Raw genomic sequence first — 23,947 nt, forward strand, 5'->3', positions numbered from 1 at the left:
CTGTTGATCCATAGCCTTTATCCACTCAACAAAATGAATTGCAGATTGTTTTTCAACAGCAAAATAGCCAAATAATGACATCATATCCCAACTTCCCCCATGACTGTGACAACATATGCATTGCAGGAGAAGAGGTATTTGTATTGACAGAGGCATCAATCTTCCTCCATTACATTGGATTCTCGGGGGCAGGGCTTGCAGGAGTAAGAATGCAATTGGGTGCCCAGTGACTAAGAATGGACCGTCCTACCCTGACATAGAAAGCACCTACGAAGATTAAGCACCTGTAGCTGTCCTATGATGATGGTGCTGGTCGCTGTTGAAACTTCGAAACATAATTGTATTATCATTGTGAAATAAGGGAAAAATACTCTACTCAATATAGTGACCTAAACATCCAAGATGTATTTGTCACAAATGTGCAACCTTTACTAGGGCCATCATCAAATTTACTTAAATGTTATGGTTTATAATCAGTAAAGAATATTTTTGCCTCTATAGTGTATTTATCTGTCTATACATCCCATTTTACAATATCTCGAAATATGATGGTACCGTATAAGTCAATAAATAATGGATAATAATAATCTTTCTCTATCATTAGGGTCTCATATCTGGAAAGACAGGTGACCATTCTACTCCAATTATCCTGGTATCTGTCCATGGTCCTGAGACATTTGGCACATAGTCCATTTTTGGTTTTTTGATTGTTGACACTAGCTTAATCTTCATATGCTTCATATAAATATTTCGATATTTCTTCTATACATGTTTTAATTCGGCAACATATCTAAATTAAAGGAAAAATCAATGCGATTTTAGAAACAAAATAAAAAAAACCTTTAAAGGCTGACCATGTATGTCATGTAGCCCTTGATATTCAACTTTGTATTTTATTATACATAACATTAAAGGCATCAAAGGGAATGAGCATCCTTCAGGCAGTGCAAAGTTCACTATTCGGACACTCTACAGAAATAAAAAAAATGAAAGAAGGAAAATGAATCCAAACAAAGGTTTTTAAATTTGCAGTTAACTTGATACTTTTTGAACGCACTAGGTAGAGCTCGCTTTATAACCTTACAACTACAATTATTATTGTAGGTCTTGTTTGTAATGGTGTATTTAGGCTGAGAGCTGGGATATGACATCATAAACTAGCATTACACATCATATGATCTGGATAAAGTGGAGAATGCTGATCGCATTAAGTAAGAGGTGCACCACAGAGTCTGAGTTCCAGGGAGCAATTTGCCCCTTATTCTTTTATCCTATTTATAAAGACATAAAAGAACAATACCTTTTAATTACAATTGTTAATTTGCGAACACTATTTCTACACGTAAGCAAAGCAGGGCAGAGGATTTTGGGCCACATAGAGGGATTGTACTTCCTAAAAAAAGTTGGGAGTTATGCTTTCCGCATTTTATACATAGAACATCAGATACCAGTTTAAGTCAAACATTCATTTCTTTGTTCTAAAAATCAATATACAACTAATATGGAAGTATCTTGATATATGCTTCCTGGCAAAATACTTTTTGTACAGTGTATCTATAATATTTGTAATATAGAAACATGATTACATATTGCATATCGGTTTTTTTGTTGGAATGATGGATGATAACTTTTATAGTAGAATATGCATTTATATTTGCCTTGAGACATAGATGAGCTTTGTGTTATAACTTTATGTTTAATGCTATAAATATTTGGTATTTTCTGTTTTCTCCCAAGTACGCTGAGGCTGGATGCTCCTGCCGTTTGTTGACACTCAGCTGGTAGTTTGTATCACGCAGAAGTAATGGATTTGCGGTAATGATCAGACTGAGTGCCATCTGCTTTGAGTAGAATTATATTACGTAAAGATTACATGCTCTGGCAATATCATTTGGTAACTTGAACCTTTCCTGGAGGCCCGCTGTGTTGATGAGGACCTGAGCAGTGCGTTTAACCAGTTTGATACGCAATCTGTGCTTTACGAGGTGTAAACATTACCTTGTTTTAAAATAAATTCACTATTCCACTAGGATGTGGAGTTGCACAGCAAAACCAGTTTGTAAGTCTTATATATTCTTATATTCTAACATCAACCTTGGACAAATAGCATGCAACCCCTCAGTGTTTCAGAAATGACAGTGAATGGACAAACACTCGGGCTGAAAGCCCTTATATACGATGTTGTTTTATGTTTTAATTAATTTTATTTTATTTTTCTCAAGAACTAAACTATCTTTCACCACCTATGCCCCACTGATGAAGCCAATAAAGGCCAAACATATGTCGAAGGTTTGTAGGTTCTCTAGTGCAAAGGGATTGTGCCTCATATTTCGGTTTTGGATTGGGGGTTATGTCAGTTTAAGTAGATACTATGGACAGAATTTAGATATCCTTCTTGTACAGTATTCCCTAAAAAATACATCAATATCTCTCTGTTTACTATCCTGATTTCAAGATTTGACACATTCTACAAAAAATGTTACCACAGCTGAACCTATACCATACCTTATGTCTTTACCAGGATGAACCTGAGGAAGACTATTGTGAGGCCACAACGTTAGCTTATAAAGATTAGAGCTTTCTGAAGAATTGATAAATGCATTCATGGCACTTTCTGCCAAAACCACTTTAGCGGACACCTCTTCCCACTGATATCACAACGGACCAAAAGCAAAGAACGTTCAAATGATATAAACATTACAATACTTGTGACTCAAGTGACTTGTGTCAATGGAAAGTACAAGAACATTTTTTTCCCCCCAAGAAAAAGAAAGTCCTACTTTATATGATATTTTGGAGATGGGTGAAACGTTTTGCTCAGCTATAGCTGCGATGGCCAAAGTAACATCTGAAACGGTAGACATATAATGAACAAGCTGTCACAATGGTAGGTTTCTAGGTTGGCTTAATGTAACATTCCGAGATGTACTAAGCTGACCAGGAGAAAAGAATGCCTCATAAAGCAAAAGGCCATTAAGAGTTCAACTACTTCTGGCCAAGTATGAACTCTCAACCAAATGATCCACCACCTAATATGAATTTGAACTCCTCCAGTGCCTTAAGTGAGTGAATCTTTTTTTGGCATAAGACTTCATAATTCAGGTGACTATTAATATCTTTCTATTTACTCATCCCTGACCTTGATTTGCCCGTTCTATATCATGTGATCATGAGATTCTGTGAAGAAAATTCAAATAATGCTTTCATTAAGCATTCACAATAACATTGTACTGATTCAACGTACTAATAAATCATACTAAACTATTTAAGAAGTGAATCAATTAATTGTAACATTGTAATGATCTTGAAAGGAAACCCGACATATGTGAGTACAAAAGCTGAAATTTATCAGCATGAGGCATTTCAAATAAAAGTGATGTTTCCAATGATCTGTGAAAAAATGATATTAATCTAGGACAATCATTCTTTGTATTTGCTGAATTATTTATTACAATACATTACAGCATTAACACATTTAAATGATTCTGTCTAAGGTCATTTAACAGAAAGTGGAAAATGTTTTTTTATAAACAATTAACATTATAGTTAAATATTATCACATCACATGAGAAATCTTCCACTTTTGAATGACTAGACAGAGCTATAGTACATTTTCATTGATTATAATGACCAAAACTCACCCCATGAGCTTTTTTAACCTGTAACATAATTTATGTTTTGTTTTTTAATATAATTACATTTCTAACTTTTCACAAAACACTTTGTATTCTAAAATAAAATATGCAGTTGACCCCCAAAAATATAGCTGGCTTTAAAGACACGTCTAGCTAAACATCTCAAAGATTGTACATAAAGCAGACAACACACAGGAGCGATAACAACCCTAGAGAAGCCTGGGGTATAAATATGTTCATGACATGTGTCTGCCACAGGCATATTGGCTTTAGAGTTAAATATTTCTCTCCAAATCTTCGGTACGCCTGCCAGAAACATTGATCGATAGATATAAACCCATTGGAAGATATCTTTCAACGTCTGAGACATTAAATACAATGACATTTAAAACCTGAGTTGTTACACTGATCATTTAGCCTTCAGAGTAACCTGAGCATTTATAACCCTCCCTTAAATGTTACTTTCATTATAACATTGTAACATTGAGATCATACCCAATTAGCTAGAGAAGAAGTTTGGGGCCAAGAATAAGATTCATTAAAGCTCAAACTGGCTATGTTGTCAAAACGATGACATTACCATTTACTGTATTTTTTTCCTGATTTGTTTTACCAACAAAGAGATAAAGTGTGAGTTGAGATCATTCCCAATAAATGGAATCGGGAGTCAAATGTAACAGAATGCATGACTGCAACAGCTGTGACTAGCTGAGGGTATTCCAGAAGAAGCAAACCCAAAAACACATTAGTCAGACACAGTTCTGAAACTGGCAGCAAATTGCCCACAACCATAAGACATCAAGGGGAGAAGCATAACGTTCAAATCATAGCTCTTGTATTTCTCGATCAAAGGATTGGAAAATCTCTTCAGTTGCAATTTGCATGACTCAGATGTTCTATAATACACATCAAGTCATGGTGAGAAAGAAGTTCATGTAGCTCTCGTGGTCTTTAAGTTCATCAAGGTCAGACCTGAAAAACCCTCTGATTACCATAACAAGCCAGTCCCTCTATACTGTATATGACTTTATAACCTTGTAATGGATTGAGTTAATTTAGATGGTTTCCATGTAGCCATCGTTCAATGAAAAAATGAAAATGCTTCAACTCCGTTCTGTCTATACTGTTGTGCTTTGACATTGCCATCATATCATCGTAACCTACACTTTTTCATAAGTCTTTGCAGGTGTGTCTGATTGAGCCAAAAATAACTGCAACGTCTGCAAAAAAATCAGCCTATGCAGAACTGTTTGACATTCTCGTACACCTAGGCTGGACGGATCAAACCTCATTAATAATATCACAGAACACATATTTAGTCATTTTCAAGTACATGTCCCCTAAAAATAGCTAAGGGCTTTTATTAAAAGGTGAATAGACTTAATTATATAACGCAATGCCATGAGATCGAACTTCAAAAAATGACAATTAAAGCTGGTGTATGTGGAATCAAATTCCAGTTTGCAATGCGGTACCAGATACTAGATATTATATGATATTCAATAAAGATAGGACTATTGACAGATGACTCCTAATTATTTCAATTCTATAAAACATTAAATTTAGTAGAACATAGTGATAATGCTAATTTTGTACTCTTTGAAGAGAAATACAAGGGAGGGAGAAGTGATTTCCAAACACCAGCACAATGGATTCAGATGGGAACCATTGTGACCAGTTTTCATTTGTCCTAGTCTAGTATAGCTACATACAATCAAAAAATAATAAATGGCAAAAAAAAATCTAAATCTTACATAAATCTATGTAAGCAAGGATAGGCAAAGTGTCCATACAAGGACCCCAGAGTCTGTAGCACAGTTCTTGAAGGTCCATAGCACATCATTAAATTGTCCACCACAGACCCCAGAAATAGTCCACCATGAGCAATGTTGGTGCTGCCCCTGTTTGCAAGTGCAGGGTCATCATGTTATGTACCAGAATGTCTTAATATGCTTTTTTGCAATTTGAATGTTTTTGCTCATTTTCACTCTCCCCTGTTGAACTAATGCTATGGAATCTGCTGGCACTTTATATATAATGTAATAGAATATCCAACACCAAAGAGTAATAACTATTGTTGATTTTTTTGTAGCAAAATTATTTAATATTTTAGGGGGGCATGGGGGCAATTGAAAGAGTTCTCTGGATATTGTCCTTTGGGATTCTAGAGTACTGAGCTTGTCCCCCATTTCTAAAAGCTTCCAAGCCCTACCCTGATCCACTTTCTCTGTGGAAAGTATTGAGTTAATAATACTGGATGCGTAATGAAAAGGAAAATAACATGTTACTGTTAATGTATTAACACTACACAGATTTAGAATTATTCTGTTTACAGAAATTTGGCACAGTCCCAGATTTATGTGTAAGCTTCAAAAAGATCCTTTGTATGAAAAAAAATGCATATATTTTAAACACGTTGGGAAGAAAAGAAAAGAGTATCAAAATATTCAAAAAATATTTAATCTACTCCACAACCCCAGCACCATAGTGTTAATACAGTAACGTACAATAACATTGAGCACATCACAAAGGGTACGATGCAGGGGCCGCTGGGTGCTGATGCTGCCGGCCGGCCGGCGCTACTTTAATACTTTTTAAAAAAATTTAATATGGCAAGCCGGATCGGCTATTAAATGAAAAAAAAAAAGTATTAAAGCAGCGCCGGCCGGCGGCATCAGCACCCATCGGCCGTATGTGATGGCCGCCAAGTGATGGGAGTAGCGTGAGGGGTGAAAGGTGAGTGCGAGGGGGCGGAGCTTTCACCCCTCACGCTGCTCCCATCACTATGTGGCCATCAGACTGCTGGAAAACTGATCTAAACGGCCGATGCGTGCTGATGCCGCTGGCCGGAGCTACTTTAATACTTTTTTTTTTCATTTAATAGCCGATCCGGCTTGCCATATTAAAATATTAAAGTAGCTCTGGCCGGCGGCATCAGCATCCAGCGTCTGTTTAGATCAGTTTTCCAGCAGTCTGATGGCCGCATAGTGATGGGAGCAGCGTGAGGGGTGAAAGCTCCGCCCCCTCGCACTCAGACTGCTGGAGCACCGGATGTTGTGTCACTGACATCCTGTATACATAGAAAACAGTCTGTTGCTACCAGGGGATGGAGGTCTAGACGAAACCCCCCAAAAGTGGAAGTAGAAGGTTAGTAAACAAATTTATTTTTGTACAAGCTATATAATATTTGTTTTGTATTCATTAAAAACAAAAAATAGGTATGTGTGTGTGTATGTAAGTGTGTCCCGAGTGTCACTTCTGTCCCCAATCAGCCCCCATGTCATTGCTGTCCCCATTCAGCTCCCCAGTGTCGCCTCTGTCCCCAATCAGCCCCTTCCAGTGTCACCTCTGTCCCCTTTCGACCCCCCATGTCATTCCTGTCCCCATTCAGCTCCCCAGTGTCACCTCTGTTCCCAATCAGCCCCTCCCAGTGCCACTTCTGTCCCCCTTCAGCCCCCGTGTCATTGCTGTCCCCATTCAGCGCTACAGTGCCACCTCTGTCCCCAATCAGCCCCTCCCAGTGTCACCTCTGTCCCCCTTCAGCCCCCGTGTCATTGCTGTCCCCATTCAGCTCTTCAGTGTCAGCTCTGTCCCCAATCAGCCCACTTTATGGTATGATCCTGGTATGATCCATTGTATTTTTATAATGAATATGCATTCAGGAAAAGATGGGCATGTATGGTGGGCTGATTCGTGGCACAATAGGCCACATCCCTTGACTTGCCCCCCAGGCCTTAGGCTGCCAGCCCTTCCCTGGTACGATAGATACAATGTTACAAATGAAGGTTAAAGGGGAATTGGGCGACAAAGTGAACCTCTCACTGTAAGACCAGTGGCTACTAAATGATGCGCTTGTGGCTGCTGGCTGGATACATGGGTGTGCATTACTTGAGATGATTCTCAAGACCTGATTTCCAGAGACTTTCAGTTACAGATTTTCATTTTCACAAGGTTTTACCCGAGTACACTGGAGGTCAGTGGAAAATTAGTTCACCCCCTCTTTCCTGTTTTGAGACCATGATCACTATCCATTTTTCCTCCCCTAACCAAATGCAGTCAGATTCTTTCATGCCTCACAAGTGTAATTTTTCAAAGGGACATTCCCTATTTGAAACCAAGGTACCCTCAACAATGATGTCATATCCCACCACTTTAAATAATGTGTGCCGTTGAGTGGAAGAAAACTATGGACTGTGTTGACTTGGCAAAGCCCTCCAAAATGTTAATGGCCTGGCAGGGGAGATCTTTGCTGTTATGAGGCAGAGGGGCTGCTACCCCATGAACCTGCTGCCCTGGGTCAAAATACACCACTTACTACAACAGTTACTACCTAATTACACCTCAGTCCCAGTGATGGTATGCTTCATGTTGCTTGCCCTCATAACCACACGTAGTATGTGTTACGAAGACTGATATAAAGAGACTGCAGGGTTCCTGTAGCACAGATTTGCCCCAATGGCATAAAAAAGGACCGTGCAAAATCTTTTTTAGCAGTATTTATATTTGCTCTGACTGTACTACCACTGACATAGTTTCATTCCCGACTGTGACATTGTAAGCACGGGTGCAGGGCTCTGAATGCAAATGAGGATCTGCTTTCATCTGTGTCTTCTATTTGATGTGTCTTTCTCCAGAGAAGTTTCTAAAAATGTTTTCTCTGCTGGACTGCAAATTATTTGTTGGGCAGCAACTGTTTCACTTTTGCCAAAAAAAAAGAAAAGACAAGATCTTATGAAACAAATAAATCATTTAAGACTGGATATTCCATGTACAAAAATGGAAACTGCAATCAGGGCAATTACAATTAGCTTATATAAAACTGAATAGTGCTAACTATGCTACATTGTGAAGATGTGCTACAAAGAAGCCACGTCCTTAATTTCCCTAAGGCTGAAGGAGGTGCAGTTTTTTTGTTGTTGTGCCGTGACAGGCCATAGGTGGGCTTGAATAATTATTTTATGAATATTAAATAATGTATGAATTCTGAATCTTTTAAAATGGCCTAAAGAAATAAATGTATGATTAGTCGCATAACAAGTAGTGGAGGACCCAGTGCAGAAGCAGATTTATACTCTGACTGGTATGTCTGATATTCCTCATACTGGATCTGAGCTGGGCTAAGGCTCTATAGAGCCTTAACAGGAAATATTCCCATTCTCTTTTAATAAAATATTCTATATAAAAACTATTTTTAAAGGGATACTCCTTGACATTTTCGTCTGGTCCCCCTGCAAATGCCACGGGCATACTCACCACCAGTCAGCTCCAGTACTGGCTCAGTGAGAGTTCCCCTGTTAATGTACATGGGTAGAAAGCACTCCCATTGAGTTCAGGGGAAGTACTTTCCAGTGATTGGCCAATTTAAGCAGCCAATTGGTGGCTCAAGAACAGGAACACTGGAGGGAAATTGGGCTGCATCTCTGAGCCTTATTTTAGGTTGTCTCAATAAATATTCTTTGGGATCAATCTTTCTTTTTTCCTCTGCCCTATTGGTCCAGCTTGATTCTCCCTTTCTCTATCAGACAAAAATATATTGCCCGAAAGCCCATAGAGTCTTAAATTATCCTTGTCTCTACGAGAATACAAGACTTCCTATGAATGTATACTGTATATTATATAAGCGGAAGATTAGTGATTAGTGCTTTATGCTTTATGGTGTCTAAAAATCAGGCTTAATGGATCATTATCCAACCAGAAACCCCTAATATCACGTGCAGCAAAAAAAGTAAAAAAAAGCAGTTATGCCTACGAGTAATGTTAAAAAGTGATTATCTTTTTGCAGTAACATCAGCATTAAAACCGTTTATCAGAGTGACGGACCCTTCCATTAGTAGGTTAATGATGTCATTTTCCATACGTCAAGAGCTTTCACATAATACATTCACATGATGCGAAAAAGCACTCAATCGCTTTACTGTTACAAGTGAGAAAAGTGAAGCCGGATTAAAGAGCTTATTAAAATATGTTAATATGAAAACACTTGGTGAATTATTCATGAGCGGTTTGACAATTTTTTTAAATATGCAAATAAGCTTTATTGCGCTAGTATTATTTTTTTTTTTCCCCTTAAAACTTGTTTAAGGTTTTTATTTTCTGTTCCTCACAGCGTGGCTGCTGATGTTTAATTAGAAACTGACTAATGCTAAATTCCGCTAATTAAATCAGCAGAAGTAAATTTAGATTGACATTGTGGTAGGTATTCAAATTAAACAACTGTCCCATTGCATTTAATGCTGATCATTTATCTATTATAAATTAAAAGACTACTTATTTATGATAGCTAGCTAAGAAACAGAATCAGATCATTGCAGAGCAGAACAGATACACAGCTGTCTAAGAACTAATTAAGGCTTTAGTAAACTTATAAATAATCAAGCATATTTAAATACTGTTTTCCCCACAAATGGTGAAATTAACTTTGACTCTTTTGTTTTGTTCACGACTGGACAACAAAAAAGCAATTAAAAGTTTTAAATGTAAATTAGTTAAAATTGCATATAAATATAAAATATGTATTTATCACTTTATCCTATGAGATATCTTACATGCAAATCTTAAAATATTGATTTGGCAAGGCTGATTTTTTTATAGATCATACAAAACCAGGTCATCTGAATATGGAACATCTCCTAACGGTGCTTAGGCTGCTTCACCAAAGCTTTCCCAAGCACATACTTGATCCAGAGCATCTAGGTGAAGCTTGCTTTTCCGGGTTAGTTTTTTCCTTCAGGCAGAGCACTTCTCAACCACGTTCTACCTACTCCTTGCCCACTTTCACCTGTTTTTGCCCAGTTTCTTTGCAATTTAGGGCTTTTGGAAGGCTGGGTCTGCCCTACATGCAGCTAGCCAAACCACCATACAGAGCCACTCTCTCAGAAGAAAGCTTTGGTATTACAATGGTTAACTTTATTTTTGGTTTCCTTTTGCTGTTATGTAACCTCTTGAGCATCCTGTCCTTAATTGTTTCCTGGGGAGTTTGCATTTGCTAATACTTAATAAGCAGCACCTTTTAGACTCCCAAATGCTTATATTCACTTTGAATCTTAACCAGTTTGTCTGGAAACAAAAAAATACTCATTAAAAAATACTAAGTATGTCATGTTTATGCCTGTAAACCCCAACCAAAGTAACATCTTCTAATTAACTGGCAACCTCCCCAGAAAATGTGTGAGACGGAAAGATGACTCTCTATTGCAGGCAAATGAATGGGGGCCTTTCTCATTCTTGTAGATTTGTACAAACACACAAAATGCATGAGTCTAAAGTCTGTAGCTATGCATGTATGTATGAAGGTATGCATACATGTATTCATGTTTTTAATAATTTTTTATGACCAGTATTTTTGTGGACTGTGGCATATTTCCAAATTTATATTAGGTGGATTTTATATAGTCTGTTTTTAGCCATTTTACTTTACTTTTATTATTTAGATATTTATTCCATTTCTAAACTGCTTGAATTCTATTCCTCTGACCCCTTCTCTCTGGCTTCATAATTTAATAACTAGCGCATCGTTTTTTCTTTTCATTTTCCATGCAACTTTATTTTTCACAGAACCTGCAAGGAGGGTTTTTTTTCAGGTGTTTCGGTAACATAGAAATTGCTTTTCACAACCCGCAAATAAGTCACCATAAAAAAAATAATTGTTATGTAAAATAGTAGTAATACTTCTTAAAACTATAGAAGCTTTAAAATTGAGATTCTTTCCGTGAGCAAATTGGTATTCACAGTCTGTTCTTCAGGTTCTAAGGGTGAATAACTATTGCGAGAAGTAATACAATGCTCTTCGTTTCTTGAAAATAAATAAGGATTGCAGAGGTTATTCTCAAGTAATATTATTTGAAAAACCACATCTATTAAACAGCACTCATAGGCTTCAAGTGCAAATTATGAACTGCCGGACTAGTAGGATATTCTCATTTAAGATCACCAGAGCGGAACAGATTTCAGGTCGGCTCACAGTTGTTCTTCTGCAGGTTTTAATGTTGAGTTTGAAGTAACCTTTGACCTTGTTGCGGTCTCTAGAAACTGTCTTCCTTTCTGTTCTTGACGAGAGATGACATACCTTCTATGACTTTTTCAGTTCAAGTGAAAGGGGATTTTGTCTGAAAGGTCAGGCTTATAACTGATGTGAACTGCAGCATTGACAAAAAAAAAATGCTCCAGGTTTAAAGTGGTGTCCTCAAATTCTGTTGAAATTTTTTTTATTGTTTGGCAAATCTTACTGAATGTGTAAAAGTGCATGCGTAGAAGTGTATGAGTGTGTATGTGTATGTTTGTGTTAGAGTGTGTGTGTTGGTGCGCATGTGTAAGTGTGTTAGAGTGCGTGCAGATATGTGTACTAAGGTGTTGGTTAGTTACTGGGTTTGAGGCCTGGGCCTCGTTTCAATGCATGTGTGTGTTAGAGTGTGTGTTAATGTGTAAGTGTGTGTATATATCTGTATCTCACAATATGTGTGTAAATGTGCATGTGGCAGTACCTATACTAGTAGTTACTAAATTTGAAAGTATGTATTTTCTGGGATTCATTTTAACCCATATTAAGTAAAATTCTGCACAATTTTTGCAATCTGTCTTCTCAGCTAGGAAAATCTTGCATTTATATCAGCTTCTGTTGGAGCAACCCTTGCTGAGAAACTGTTTAATTACCATTTTATCTGCTTCCAGATAAACAGTTGGGCCTAAAGGGAATTAAATTTAAACACACACATATATATATATAAATATATCCATAACATCAAATGGATAAGAAATCCAGCACATACGGTGTTAATGTTGCAAATGACTATTGTAGCTTGAAACAGCTGTTTTTTTAATAGAATATCTTCATAGGTGTCCCATAACTCCTGTGTTCAAATGGCACGTTGTGTCCGCCAATCGAACTTTAAGTTTAAAAAACGACTTGATTATTAGAAAACCCTTTCACAATGATATTACAGACGGAAATTGTCCTGTTTTCCATGCAAACAGCTCAGTGAACAAAACTTCTGAACAGTAGTTATATATAAAAGAAGAATCACTTTTAGCATAACCTTATTTATTAATAATAAAAGTTTATTTATCAATCTCTTATGCCATGGCATATCAGCGTCTTCAAAAGGGGAGCCATAAAAATGCAAAACAAGGAAAAACTGAATGGGGAGCCGCAGCCAGGCAGATGCTAAAAACAGAAAGTTAAGATCTCTGTCTCTATGATACACACGATAAGATGTGTTTCTAAATACAAATATATTGCATATTTTAAACATTGGTGCAATTATTAATATAGTCAATCAAATCATAAAATATAAGACCTGGAAATCCTTAAATTCTTTATTGATCGTCACTTCTAGGTCACTGACGATTACAAAAGTTTGCAGATTTCTTAATGATTTCATCAAAAATATATTTTTTGGATAGGTACGGTGTAAGTCATTAAAATAAAAAGTAATCAGGGTTTCCCGTGTAGGTTTATGATTTCATCTACATACGGTAAGTAGCAAGTTCAATTTTAAAATGCATCAGCAAAAGTCTTTGTCTGTATGCAAATGAGTAAAAACTAATTTTAAATTGTACTAAAGAGCACATATTATGCATCCACTCTATTTGCAGAGCGCTGATAATGTATTAGACGTTATTTCAGTGATCACAGCTATGAAATCTTTTTTTTTTTCCTTTTATTTCTGGCGTATAGAAGCTGCAGAAAAAAATGTAATCTGGTTTACTGGTAGAAAAAAATCCTTGTGCATTATGTCAAAAACTATTTAATGTATTTGTCATTTTTTGTAATCTTAGATAAATTGTTTTACTAGTTTGCATTACCACATTTACCTTAACAATAGATCTGTACATTTTACAGCACTATACACTAAATAAAACATCGTATTGGTATTTTAAGCTTAAAATACAAACTGATATATATTCTACACATTATGTTCATACCTTTTTGCCCCGAGATTCCAGGTGAAGTGCCATTTCACCGCTTCAGGGCACTAAATCTCTGCGTCCCGGGAACAACATTAAGACATGCTCACTCCCCGACAGATTCCCTTCTCACCCCAAAACTATTTAAGGTGCTTGGGGCTAGCCATGCCCATGTGTGTGGCTAACCCTGCCCATATAGGGTATAATCCCCGTCCATGTCTGCTTTAATCCCCATCCATGTCTGTCATTAATCCCACCCCCGTACAAAGCCACTCCTCCCAAAGAGGGTGTTACGTTTGCACAGGTGTGGAAACCAGGATGCAGGATACAATGGATCAGTCTCTTATCGGACCCAATCTGGTATGAATGCCTCCTAGACAGGAGCAGTGTTGCTAGCACAGGGCAACACTAAGGATAGTCCAGTACTCAGGCAGAGAATAAACAGGCAATCCGGGTCAGGAGCAGAGAGGTCAACGTGGTCAGTAAGCAAGCCAAGGTTGGTACCGGGTATCAGGCAGAGAGTGGTCAGGCAATCCGGGTCAGGAGCAGAGAGGTCAACGTGGTCAAAAGGCAAGCCAAGGTCGGTAACAGGAATCAACATGAATCATCAGATATCAGCACCAGGTAAGCATACAGCTTAGTTGTCCCTTACAAAAAATTACTGCAGTTTTTCTGAAGTAATACTGCAGTTTTTTGGACATGAAAAAACTGCAATACTGCACTTTTACTGCAGTATTACTGCACATTTACTGCACTTTTACTGCATTTGTACTTCACTGTACTGCAGTTTTACTGCACATTTACTGCACTTTTTTTTTTATATTGCAAACCTACAGTTGTACTTCAATGTACTGCAGCTTTATTGCATTTGTACTTCCTTACAAAAATAACTGCAGTACAACTGCAGTACAGTGAAGTACAAATGCAGTAAAACTGCAGTAAATGTGCAGTAAAAGTGCAGTATTGCAGTTTTTTCATGTCCAAAAAACTGCAGTAAGTTTTTCGTAAGGGTGTAAGAACAACTGAGCACTGAACAGGCATCAGTGCTCAGTTTTTAAACTAGCCGCCCTTCTAGATCCCGCCCCCAACCGTGACGACGTCCAATGGACGTTGCTTCTCCTCCACAGGGGTATGGAATCGGAAGGGGGGCGTGTCCGGTAATGCCGTGGGTGTCCATCACTGTGCGGCAGTTCGTTCTTGTAAACCCGCCGCGTATAAGGACACAGTGTTACCGGATTGCCCCGGGAGGAGTAAGTATCGAGTACCCGCCACTCGGGGGTACTTGGGAGATGCACTCCGCACCGGAGCGCGACGCCACGAGCACCCGGGCGACGCGCCCCGGACGGGACCGTGACGCAACGGGTACTCGGGCGACGCGCTCCGTACGGGAGCGTGACGCTGTGAGTCCCCCCGCAACGTACTCCGGCCTGGATCGTGACAGAGGGAGGGCTCCCGGAAGCTGGAGCCTAGAACTTCCCAGTTATGCTTATATTTTAACAATAACAAAACCCCACTTCTTATTTTATAAAGGTTGCCTGAACCAATCAGCAACAATCAGCGATTTAATAGTGGAGGGATAACATAATGGTGCAGAATGATCATGCAAATACTGAGAAAAGGAAGATTTGGCAGATTTTCAATAGGTATATATATATATTTAATTTTTCAGAACTGTAAAAATATAGGATTTGGGGAAAAAAATATAGCTTCACTTTAATAATCATCTTCAAGAAAAATGGAAACAATAAATGTACTCAAGACATATTGTAAACTACATTGTTTTTCAATCAGTTGCATATGTTATTGGTTTTAGCCAAAATATGTAGTATACAGAAAATATTCCTATTCCTCTCTTTTAACCCAACCATGACAATATCTTCATAATGTAATTGGAGAGACTTCACACTGCAGCAGAAGGTCAATGAGGCATGAAACATACAAAAAAAAAAGCACAGTTCCAGGGAAGAATCGGTATACTGTATACGGTATAACTGTGTTGTTATAATAAAATTCAAGCAACTTAAAGACACCCTTGAGTTTTAAACAAACCCAAATGTGATTTTAGCTAAGGCAGTTCATTTTAGCTTTAGCTGGTGCTTTGCAATCCCACTGTGAATCCACTGGTCTAAATTACACTGGAAAACATCTCTGCAAGCAGAGAAAGCTTGAAAAACAAAGGTTTATCTTAGAGACAACTAATCATTATAAATGAATGACTCGCGACACATCTTAACACAGCATGGGGGCAACCAGTTCTAAACCATAGATGAAACTAGTCCACTTAGTCTATATCTGTGCAGGATATGAAGGTTTGCTACACTCTCAATAGCCCTATAGAGTTCAGAAGCACAGAGAATTGCATTCACTAACTCTGGACTTGCAGGAGTTAACATTTCAGCGTATATCACCATACATAATAGAATTGTGTGCTTGGATCAAAAAACGGTTCAGATAATTTTTTTGTTTCGTGTTTGGTCCATTCGTTTTCGGACATTGAATTATGTTTTCTGTCCTTTCAGTTTGGAAGAAATTCAGAGGGCTTTTCCAATTCGGAAATTCAATTGTCACTCTCTTTCTTTCATTCACTCTGTCACACACTCTCTCTCCCTCTTTCTCACTCTCTTTGTTAATGTCTCCCTACCTTCTCCCTACCTTCTCTGTGTCTACGCTTCTCTATCTCCTTCTTCTTTGTCTGTTTCTTGTCCTCTTTTTCATCTTTTTTCTGTCTTCTTTCTTCTATCTTTTCTGGTGGTCCGCTTATCACGGCCTGGTGTCATAGTTCTGCAACAAGGCAAAGCTTCAGGGTGCACCCTCGCCCCCAATTGGAGCAATTGGGGATAGGCTGCTCATTGGTGTATGCCAAGGCTCCGTCTTGTTGCAAAACTATAACACCAGGCTGGGAGAATGCTGCGGAGGGCTGGCACACGAGGACCAAGCAGAACAAAGAGGGAAGAAGCGGAGTTAAGGAGAAGAGGAGACACAGAGAAGGTAGGGAGACAGTGACAGAGCGTGTGAGAGAGCATGTGAGTGATAGACAAGTGATAGACAGTGTGAAAGAGTGAGAGAGCGCACAAGAGAGCATGTAAGAAAAAACGCAAAGAAAAATTCAGAGCTCTCTGCTTCGTTTTGTTTCTTTGGGGTCCATCCTAGTTTTTGGACATTTTTACAAATTGTTGAAATTGGCAAAGTCTAATACTTGTCTAATTAAGGGTCCTTCAGTGCTTCTTGAAGGAGAAGCCTTTAATAAAGCATATGAAGGCAGTTGGACCATTCCGTTCTCCTGCAAGTTCCTGGGACACACTCGTGTTTATATTAAAAGAAGAAAAAAATGGGGAAAAAGGGATATTCATAAAATGTGACTTTATTTGGGTACATAAAAAAAGTGTGTGCTATATTCTACTATATAAACTAGAGTAAGAAGAATACAGAGTGAAACACAGAGCATAACAAAGACACTTCATTGATATATATTCAGTCAGTTACAACAATCAACTTTTGATCATGTATGCATTAAAATATATCCAGTTTATGGTTTTCTGCCATCAAAAAGAAAAAATGTCGCTATGGGCTGTCTACAAAATTTAACAGAAAGATGCATTGAAGCAAGTGGATTCTTATAATCTCTAATCTATTTTGCTGTCAAAGTGACTTTTTAGCATCATGCTTGGGATTTTTCATAAGAGGGCTTGGTGCTACCATATAGGAAGGTTAAGCAGCTGCTTAAGGACTCCTATGGTCTAAGGTCTCTCTTACACGTTGATTAGAACTGATTGAAATGTCTTCTCATCGACCTGTACAATATACTTCTAAAAGATTTCGAATCTTCCCTGTTTCTACCATCTCATGCTGGTGTTATAGTGACATGTTTACTGCTCTTAGGTCACAATTCTAGTTTGTATGAATTCGGATTCTAAAAAGTCTGTTTTAGCCATAACCACAAAAAAACGTTTCCTAAAATATCACTCTATTTTTGGATTTAACAAATAATTAAAAAAATTATCACTCACGCAATATCATCGTTGCCCTGTACTCAATTAATTACGTCACTCAGCAAGACCTTTGTTTCATAAAGTTGGCATTGAACTCTTTATTTTACCTGAACTATTTTCTGGTTCACTCATTTATACCTATTCATTTTTTAAAGATTTTTCAATACATTTGGATAAAGTCCAATTTTATATTTGAAGCAAAAACAAAGCAGTCACCTTAATTATTGTTAAAAAGGTAATTATTGTCTTTCGAGGAGATAGCTTTCTCTTATCTTACTGTTGCCCACACACTGCATGAACAGAGTCAACAGCGTATATATCACCCCCTCCTTGTCCAGAGAGTGAAGGCTGAGTCTTCATTGTTCTACGTGCTGTGTCACAAAAAATGTGTCATATTTATATTAGAAAACCATCATAACCTTTATATATGTTTTGGGCTGCCTACATATTTTATACCAACACTAAAAGACGGTTTGCAATCCAGAAATCAAATAAAAGAGTTTAAATGCTGGTGTCATCTGATTGTTGCTGGCAAAAAGCACTAAAAGAACCGTAAAAGCTTTTCATATTGTATAAGTGACCTGTGACCTTAAGACAAAGAACAGGTGGAAATAGCATCCCTGAAATCATCTAAAGAGGGGCAATTGTCTTTTAGGACTTGTGACATTATGACCTGTCAATAGCTATTTGTGGACACAATTTAAATTCTAAACACATTTTTTGTGACACAGTATTGTGTCTTTTAGGGCTGTAGAATACTGTGATACCCTCACATCCAGCCAACATTCTGAGCTCCTAAAAAAGAGGCACATCAGGATAGTAAAGAGGTGCACAATGATTTGGGTCCCAGAGAAGAAAATTGGATATAGGCATATATGCCCAAGAGAAACACATTGTCTAACACCTCACTTTATTAATATTAAAGGGTGACATCATGAGCATCATTTGTTCATAAGTCAACATCTTCATCTTTCAGAGAGATGGATCTAAAAAAAGCCTACAAACTGTTCTAATCAATCCCATCCCCATCTCTGATTTTTCCTATTTATTATCACTATCTGTTAATCGTCTCAACCACTGTCTATTTCTATTCATGATGTGTGTGTGTTTAAGAACTCCCATTGCTTAGTCTGCAATTCCAAAGAGAAACATTTAAGCTCCCAAAAATCTTATGTAGATATAAAATGAAAACTATCGTTCCCGAAGAGGTTTGAAAAAGTGAAGAAATAAAGGATAATATCAATAATAATTACATACAAAAAAGTTTGAGAATAACTCAACTGAGAACAGACAGCCGCTTCACAGCGTGCCCTATGGTGTGTCCCTGCCCGGAGGCATCTCGAGTTTTAGATCTTTTTATGTCATTACAGAGGTAAAATCTCCATCAACATATCAGCCTGATTCTGCCACAAATTCTAGAACTGAAAGGTGAGGCAAATTTCCTTGGGACAAGGGAACCAGCGAGTTGTTCTTTAAACCTTTTTGTATGTTGACAATAACTAGCCAAGAAAACAAAACTGGGGATTCTTGTCTTTCAGCAAAAAAGGAAGGTAATTATTGTCTGCCATTTCAATATAGAATATATTATTTTCTGAATTCTCCAATGAGAAAAAAATTATGGTTTTCTAAGTCAACCTAACATTTTTTGTTACTTTTAATGTTTTGTATATGTTTGCTATATTGTTTAAATGTGAAAATGCTTTGCTTTAATTTGTACTGCTAAGAGAATACATTATATACAGGTTTTGAAATTAAAATGCAGGGATTAATCTTGTTACCTGAAATTCAGTTTGCTAAATATATAGCCATTTGTACTGTAATGCCATTATAAGATAGGAGCTTTTCACTTTAATTAATAAAGCTCAGCTGGCAGGTTATTTCACAGTCTAACAATTTGAACAATGTGTAAGTTTTACAGCATGTAGTTTTCTCACTTCTGCAGGTTTTGTCGATAAATAGTCAAAAGATCATTTATCATCAGAAAATGGTGTATTCTTCCCTAAGCAATCAGCATGAAAACCATAAAGGATAATGGCGAAGCATTTCACAGAAGGGCAGAACAATTGAGGTCTTTTACCTAACCCTATATTCTCTGACCATTATGTTGATATCCTAATATCTATATACTAAAGAACCTTGAGAATTGAAAGTAAAATATGATTTCTTGTTCATCATGGAGTTAATATGCCATTTGTCAATTTTATAAAAACCTCTGACTCTAAATGACCAGCATTTCAAAAGATAAAAGGGGTGATCATTACGTTGAAAATGCTGACCAAAAATCGGATAAATTGAGCATTATTGTCTATAAAAGAGACCTATTAGGGGATAACAGAGGAGTAAAAGCGAAATAGAGCACTTACAGCTCATAATCTACAGAGCAACTGAAAGACATTTAACAAAAATAGCTAGTAATATGTAGCAATTATAGTAATGGTTTGGTAAACAAGTCTAAGAGATGAGCTAAAACTTTTGCCTAGACGCTCTTCTCACAACAAGTTTTTGGGTATTCCACAGTATGTTTTTATTGACTAATTTATTATAAGGAGGCCACACAGATAAAAAGGGCAGGGACTGTAGGAGGAAAAGGTAAAACAAGATGGCATGGTTGATTAAAATGGGTAGGACATAGGCAGAAGTGTTTGGGGCCCCCTTTAAGATCTTTTCTATGTGCTCCTTAAAGCATCTGCTTAGTAGACTTGTAATTTTAACAAAATTTGACTATTTCTGCAATTTGTACAACTCTCCAATAACGAGGAGGAACCCCCAACAAAAACAAAGCAAACAACTCACCCTCATTTACTCTCTCATCTCATTTTTCATTCTCACACACATTTTCTCACACACATTCTCTCACACACTCTCATTTACTATCTCTCAAGCCCTTTCTCCATAACGTCTCCACTGACCTTTTCTGTGTCTCAGCCTCCTTGCTGTGCAGTTTCACATATTCTCTTGCATCTTCTTGTTCTTGTCTTCTTTAATTTTTCGCTTGCGCTAAAAAGTATTTTTCTGAACAACTAGACATGCCATTAAACTTCCAATCAGCGGAACGGAAGCTCTCCCTGTGGCTCTTTTAAGTCCACAGGGAGGCCAAAATAAGACTTAGCTTAGAAGGGAAAGAGAGATGCAGATACGCTTCCCTTTCTCAACAAATTTGTCTTCCTTATTCTGGCCTGCCAGTGAACTTCGTCAAAACCCTCTCCCCCCATTGAAGACAGAAGAACAAGAAGATGCAGAAGCAGAGCCAGCTCAGCCCTTACAGCATTAGAAGCTCACTGGGGTTGGCTCTTCATAAGATATAGTGAAATCTATGAGTTCAAACTGTTACTCTCCCGCAGACTCCCACTGTATTGAATAAACCCAATGTGTGGGACAGTCTCAAGAAAGTTAAGGTTGTTGGCAATAAATTTTTCTCAATATTTGTGTTTTATATACTGCATTTATACCAAATCATACAATACAGAAAATGTTAACACTGAAATAGTGCAGCTACACTTTTAATACTTTCAGACAACACACGCAAATTGTCTGGCATTTGATTTTTTCAGAGATGCTTTCTCATCCGAGATGACAGACTCATAATTGCATTCAAATATCGGAAGATAAGATGATTACTCAGATCTTAGATAATAATTTCATTTCAAGAGCAGCAGTTGAGATAGATACAAAGAAAACACTGCACATCTTTCATGTTATTAATAGGCAGGTAATAATTAGTTAGAAGTTCAAAAATTAATTTAAAATAATGGGTTATATATTAATTCAAAACAAACAAATTGATATCTACCACCCCTCATTATAAAGGGGAACTATTATAAAATGTAAAGGGTTACATACTGTAACTGCTAATCAATTTATTTTTAATTAATCATATTAATACAAATTAAATAATTTGAGGCGGCAGGGCATAAAATTACATCATTTGTTTTGATTACTAAGGCCCGCATGCCTAGGATTAGAAGGCAATAGCATCATCAGGTGGCCGCTTACCAGGCCCCCCCCATAAATGCCAGTGCAGCCCTATGTGATGGGTGAGGACGAAAATAGACTGAGTTTCTCTTGCTAGTCAATTATTCTCAATATTTCATGATAATATTGATTTGTACAACTTTGCTTTAGTTCAGAAAACTGGGAATCTTGATATACTTATCAGTTTCTGTTTAGAAGATGCAACACATACATTGATTTTCTACATTACATCTTTATAATAATTTTACCGTAGGCAGGTAAGGAATTAAAAAATATATTTTTTTGTCTTTAATACATTTGGATTTGTTGATAATGTCTGGAGAAATGATTTTGTATTTTGGATCAATTGCATTTTATTAATATGATGAAATATACTCAATAGCGAAAAGTGTATTAGTGAGCGGATTGGAATTACTAAATCAAGGATGAATGATACCGAAGATGACCCAGAGTAATCATGTGTCAGTCACAACAGCGATGTTCTTGGCTGTCAGGTGTCATTTACTCTCCTCTGCTGAAGCAGTGAAGTCAACTTCATATTCTTTTACCATTTGAGCATCTGATTTGCGTACGCATCTGCGTATGAAAGCATTATGGATGACAATAAAATCCCTCTTGAGTTAATTTGGCCAACCTCATTCTACAGAGCCTAGGCGATTTATAATGGACATTATACTTTTGGAGGTGTCAGGTCTGGGGCATAGCGTCTTAAAAGAATGCAGACTCTTGAATGTAGGTTTTCTTTGTACCATCTTGATTGGGAGGCCATTTTCTTGTGTGAAGTCCCACATTCATTCACCCACTCATCATAACCCAGGGGGTTATATGGCATCAAATCACAGAATAATTGAGCATTGGAACTCTGAGTAGGATAAAACCTGGCCTGTTGGCAGCTGTAATGCTATAGAAGTTAAAAGTTATTTATGATGAATGAGCTTGTGCTGATTCTTGCTATTTTGATATGCTTTATAACTGTTGGCGAGACATAGTATAATTCAAGCAGTGATAATTAGAAAAGTTATACAATATGTGTAATGTCATGACAGCAGAATTCTATAATGGAATCTGTGGCCAACGTAAATAGATCTAACACATTGAAAAGTCTATAAAGTATTTTTTTTTAGATTTTCTGGGATATTTTTAACTTTAAATTATGTTCTCCTATATGAATTGAGGTGACAACACCATTTATTACAAAATAGTAACTATGAATATACCAAAATGCAAAAAGAAATGAAGACTATGACAGCATAAATGATTGCCCCATCTAGTTTTCTTGCTAACAACTCATTCAACCTACTTGTTTTCTATCCTGAAGATCTACTGCCTTTACTGAAATAAAGTCCATTCATCAGTCTTATTTCCTCCACCTTCATCCAATAAGCAGTACATGATGAAACTTGTTTGCATGGAGTTCCTTGTATGAAGTCTATATGTGCACATTCCAAGTACCCGCGTCTTTCTTTCATCATCTAAAATCTAAGCACACGATTTTAAAGATCTGGACTGCTTTTGCAAAAAAAGGTCTGATGTACATGCGGGAAAACATATTCAAACACAACATAAAATGGCAGTCAAGGAGGAATAAAAGTCTCTACACTTTCTGTATTCTCTTAGAATGCAGTTTAAGAAAAATGCAATCATTTAAAGCTTCATATTTGCTACTATAGCCAATATAGAAGAAAAAAATTAAGCCCTCTTAGGTTTTCATGGGATTATTGAATGCTGCATCATTAAGTTGACAATATTTTTTGGCAAAGAATTAATCTTGCCACATTAACAAGTTGGTATTGCACCACAAGTTCTATAATGTTCCCATTGAAAGGTCCTGTTTTATGCCTCTACACGTAGGCAAGTATAGTGACTGATGAGACATTCGTCATTACACAAAGTATGTCTTTTGTTTTGTTTTTTAATTTTTAAGTATTGCTCTTTCATGAATCCCCTAGATAAAGTTTTGTTTTAACATAACGATTGAAGTTTACACACACAATGTGGCGGTTTATGCTACTTGTCAGTTTGACGTATGAGATACTTGAGGATGCTGAAGCCTATGCACCTATGGTAGGTAATTTGTATTGTAATTCGACAACTTTCACATTCTTGCATGTGCCGGGACGGTGTTTGTATGACATGTACTGTATAATAATCCAGGTGCAGCACTTATTTTACTTAAGATATCTTACATTTGTTTACACTGATGGTATTTGTAAGTGATACGATGTAATTTGTAATTACATAGACATTTTTTTATTAGATTATGATGAGTAGGCTTGTTATTTACTATAAACGGTTTGCTTTTTTCAGATGCCCTCTTATTTATGTGTATATATTGTGACATATGAATACGTATATGCCAATTTATCATGACGGTGACTGTTTAAGTGCATGTTATTTTACCATTTGGAAGATGCACCTTGTATTCAGGTTTTTGTTTATGTTTATTGT

The 23,947-nt window shown here is 37.1% G+C and overlaps 1 protein-coding gene across 1 annotated transcript in view; it reads right to left on the bottom strand.

Annotated features, from left to right (window-relative positions):
• LOC149276246 (leucine zipper protein 2-like) overlaps positions 1-2,606 on the bottom strand; it is a 115,299-nt gene extending 112,693 nt beyond the window's left edge. The window contains exon 1 of the mRNA XM_089503814.1: positions 2,506-2,606. Within this exon, the coding sequence (XP_089359940.1) occupies positions 2,506-2,606 (101 nt within the window). The remainder of the gene's footprint in view (positions 1-2,505) is intronic.
• Between the last annotated feature and the right edge of the window lie 21,341 nt (positions 2,607-23,947).

This window comes from Sceloporus occidentalis, unplaced genomic scaffold (genome assembly GCF_023333645.1).
Source record: "Sceloporus occidentalis isolate IW3139 unplaced genomic scaffold, rSceOcc1.0.p SCAF_243, whole genome shotgun sequence".
NCBI lineage: Eukaryota > Metazoa > Chordata > Lepidosauria > Squamata > Phrynosomatidae > Sceloporus > Sceloporus occidentalis.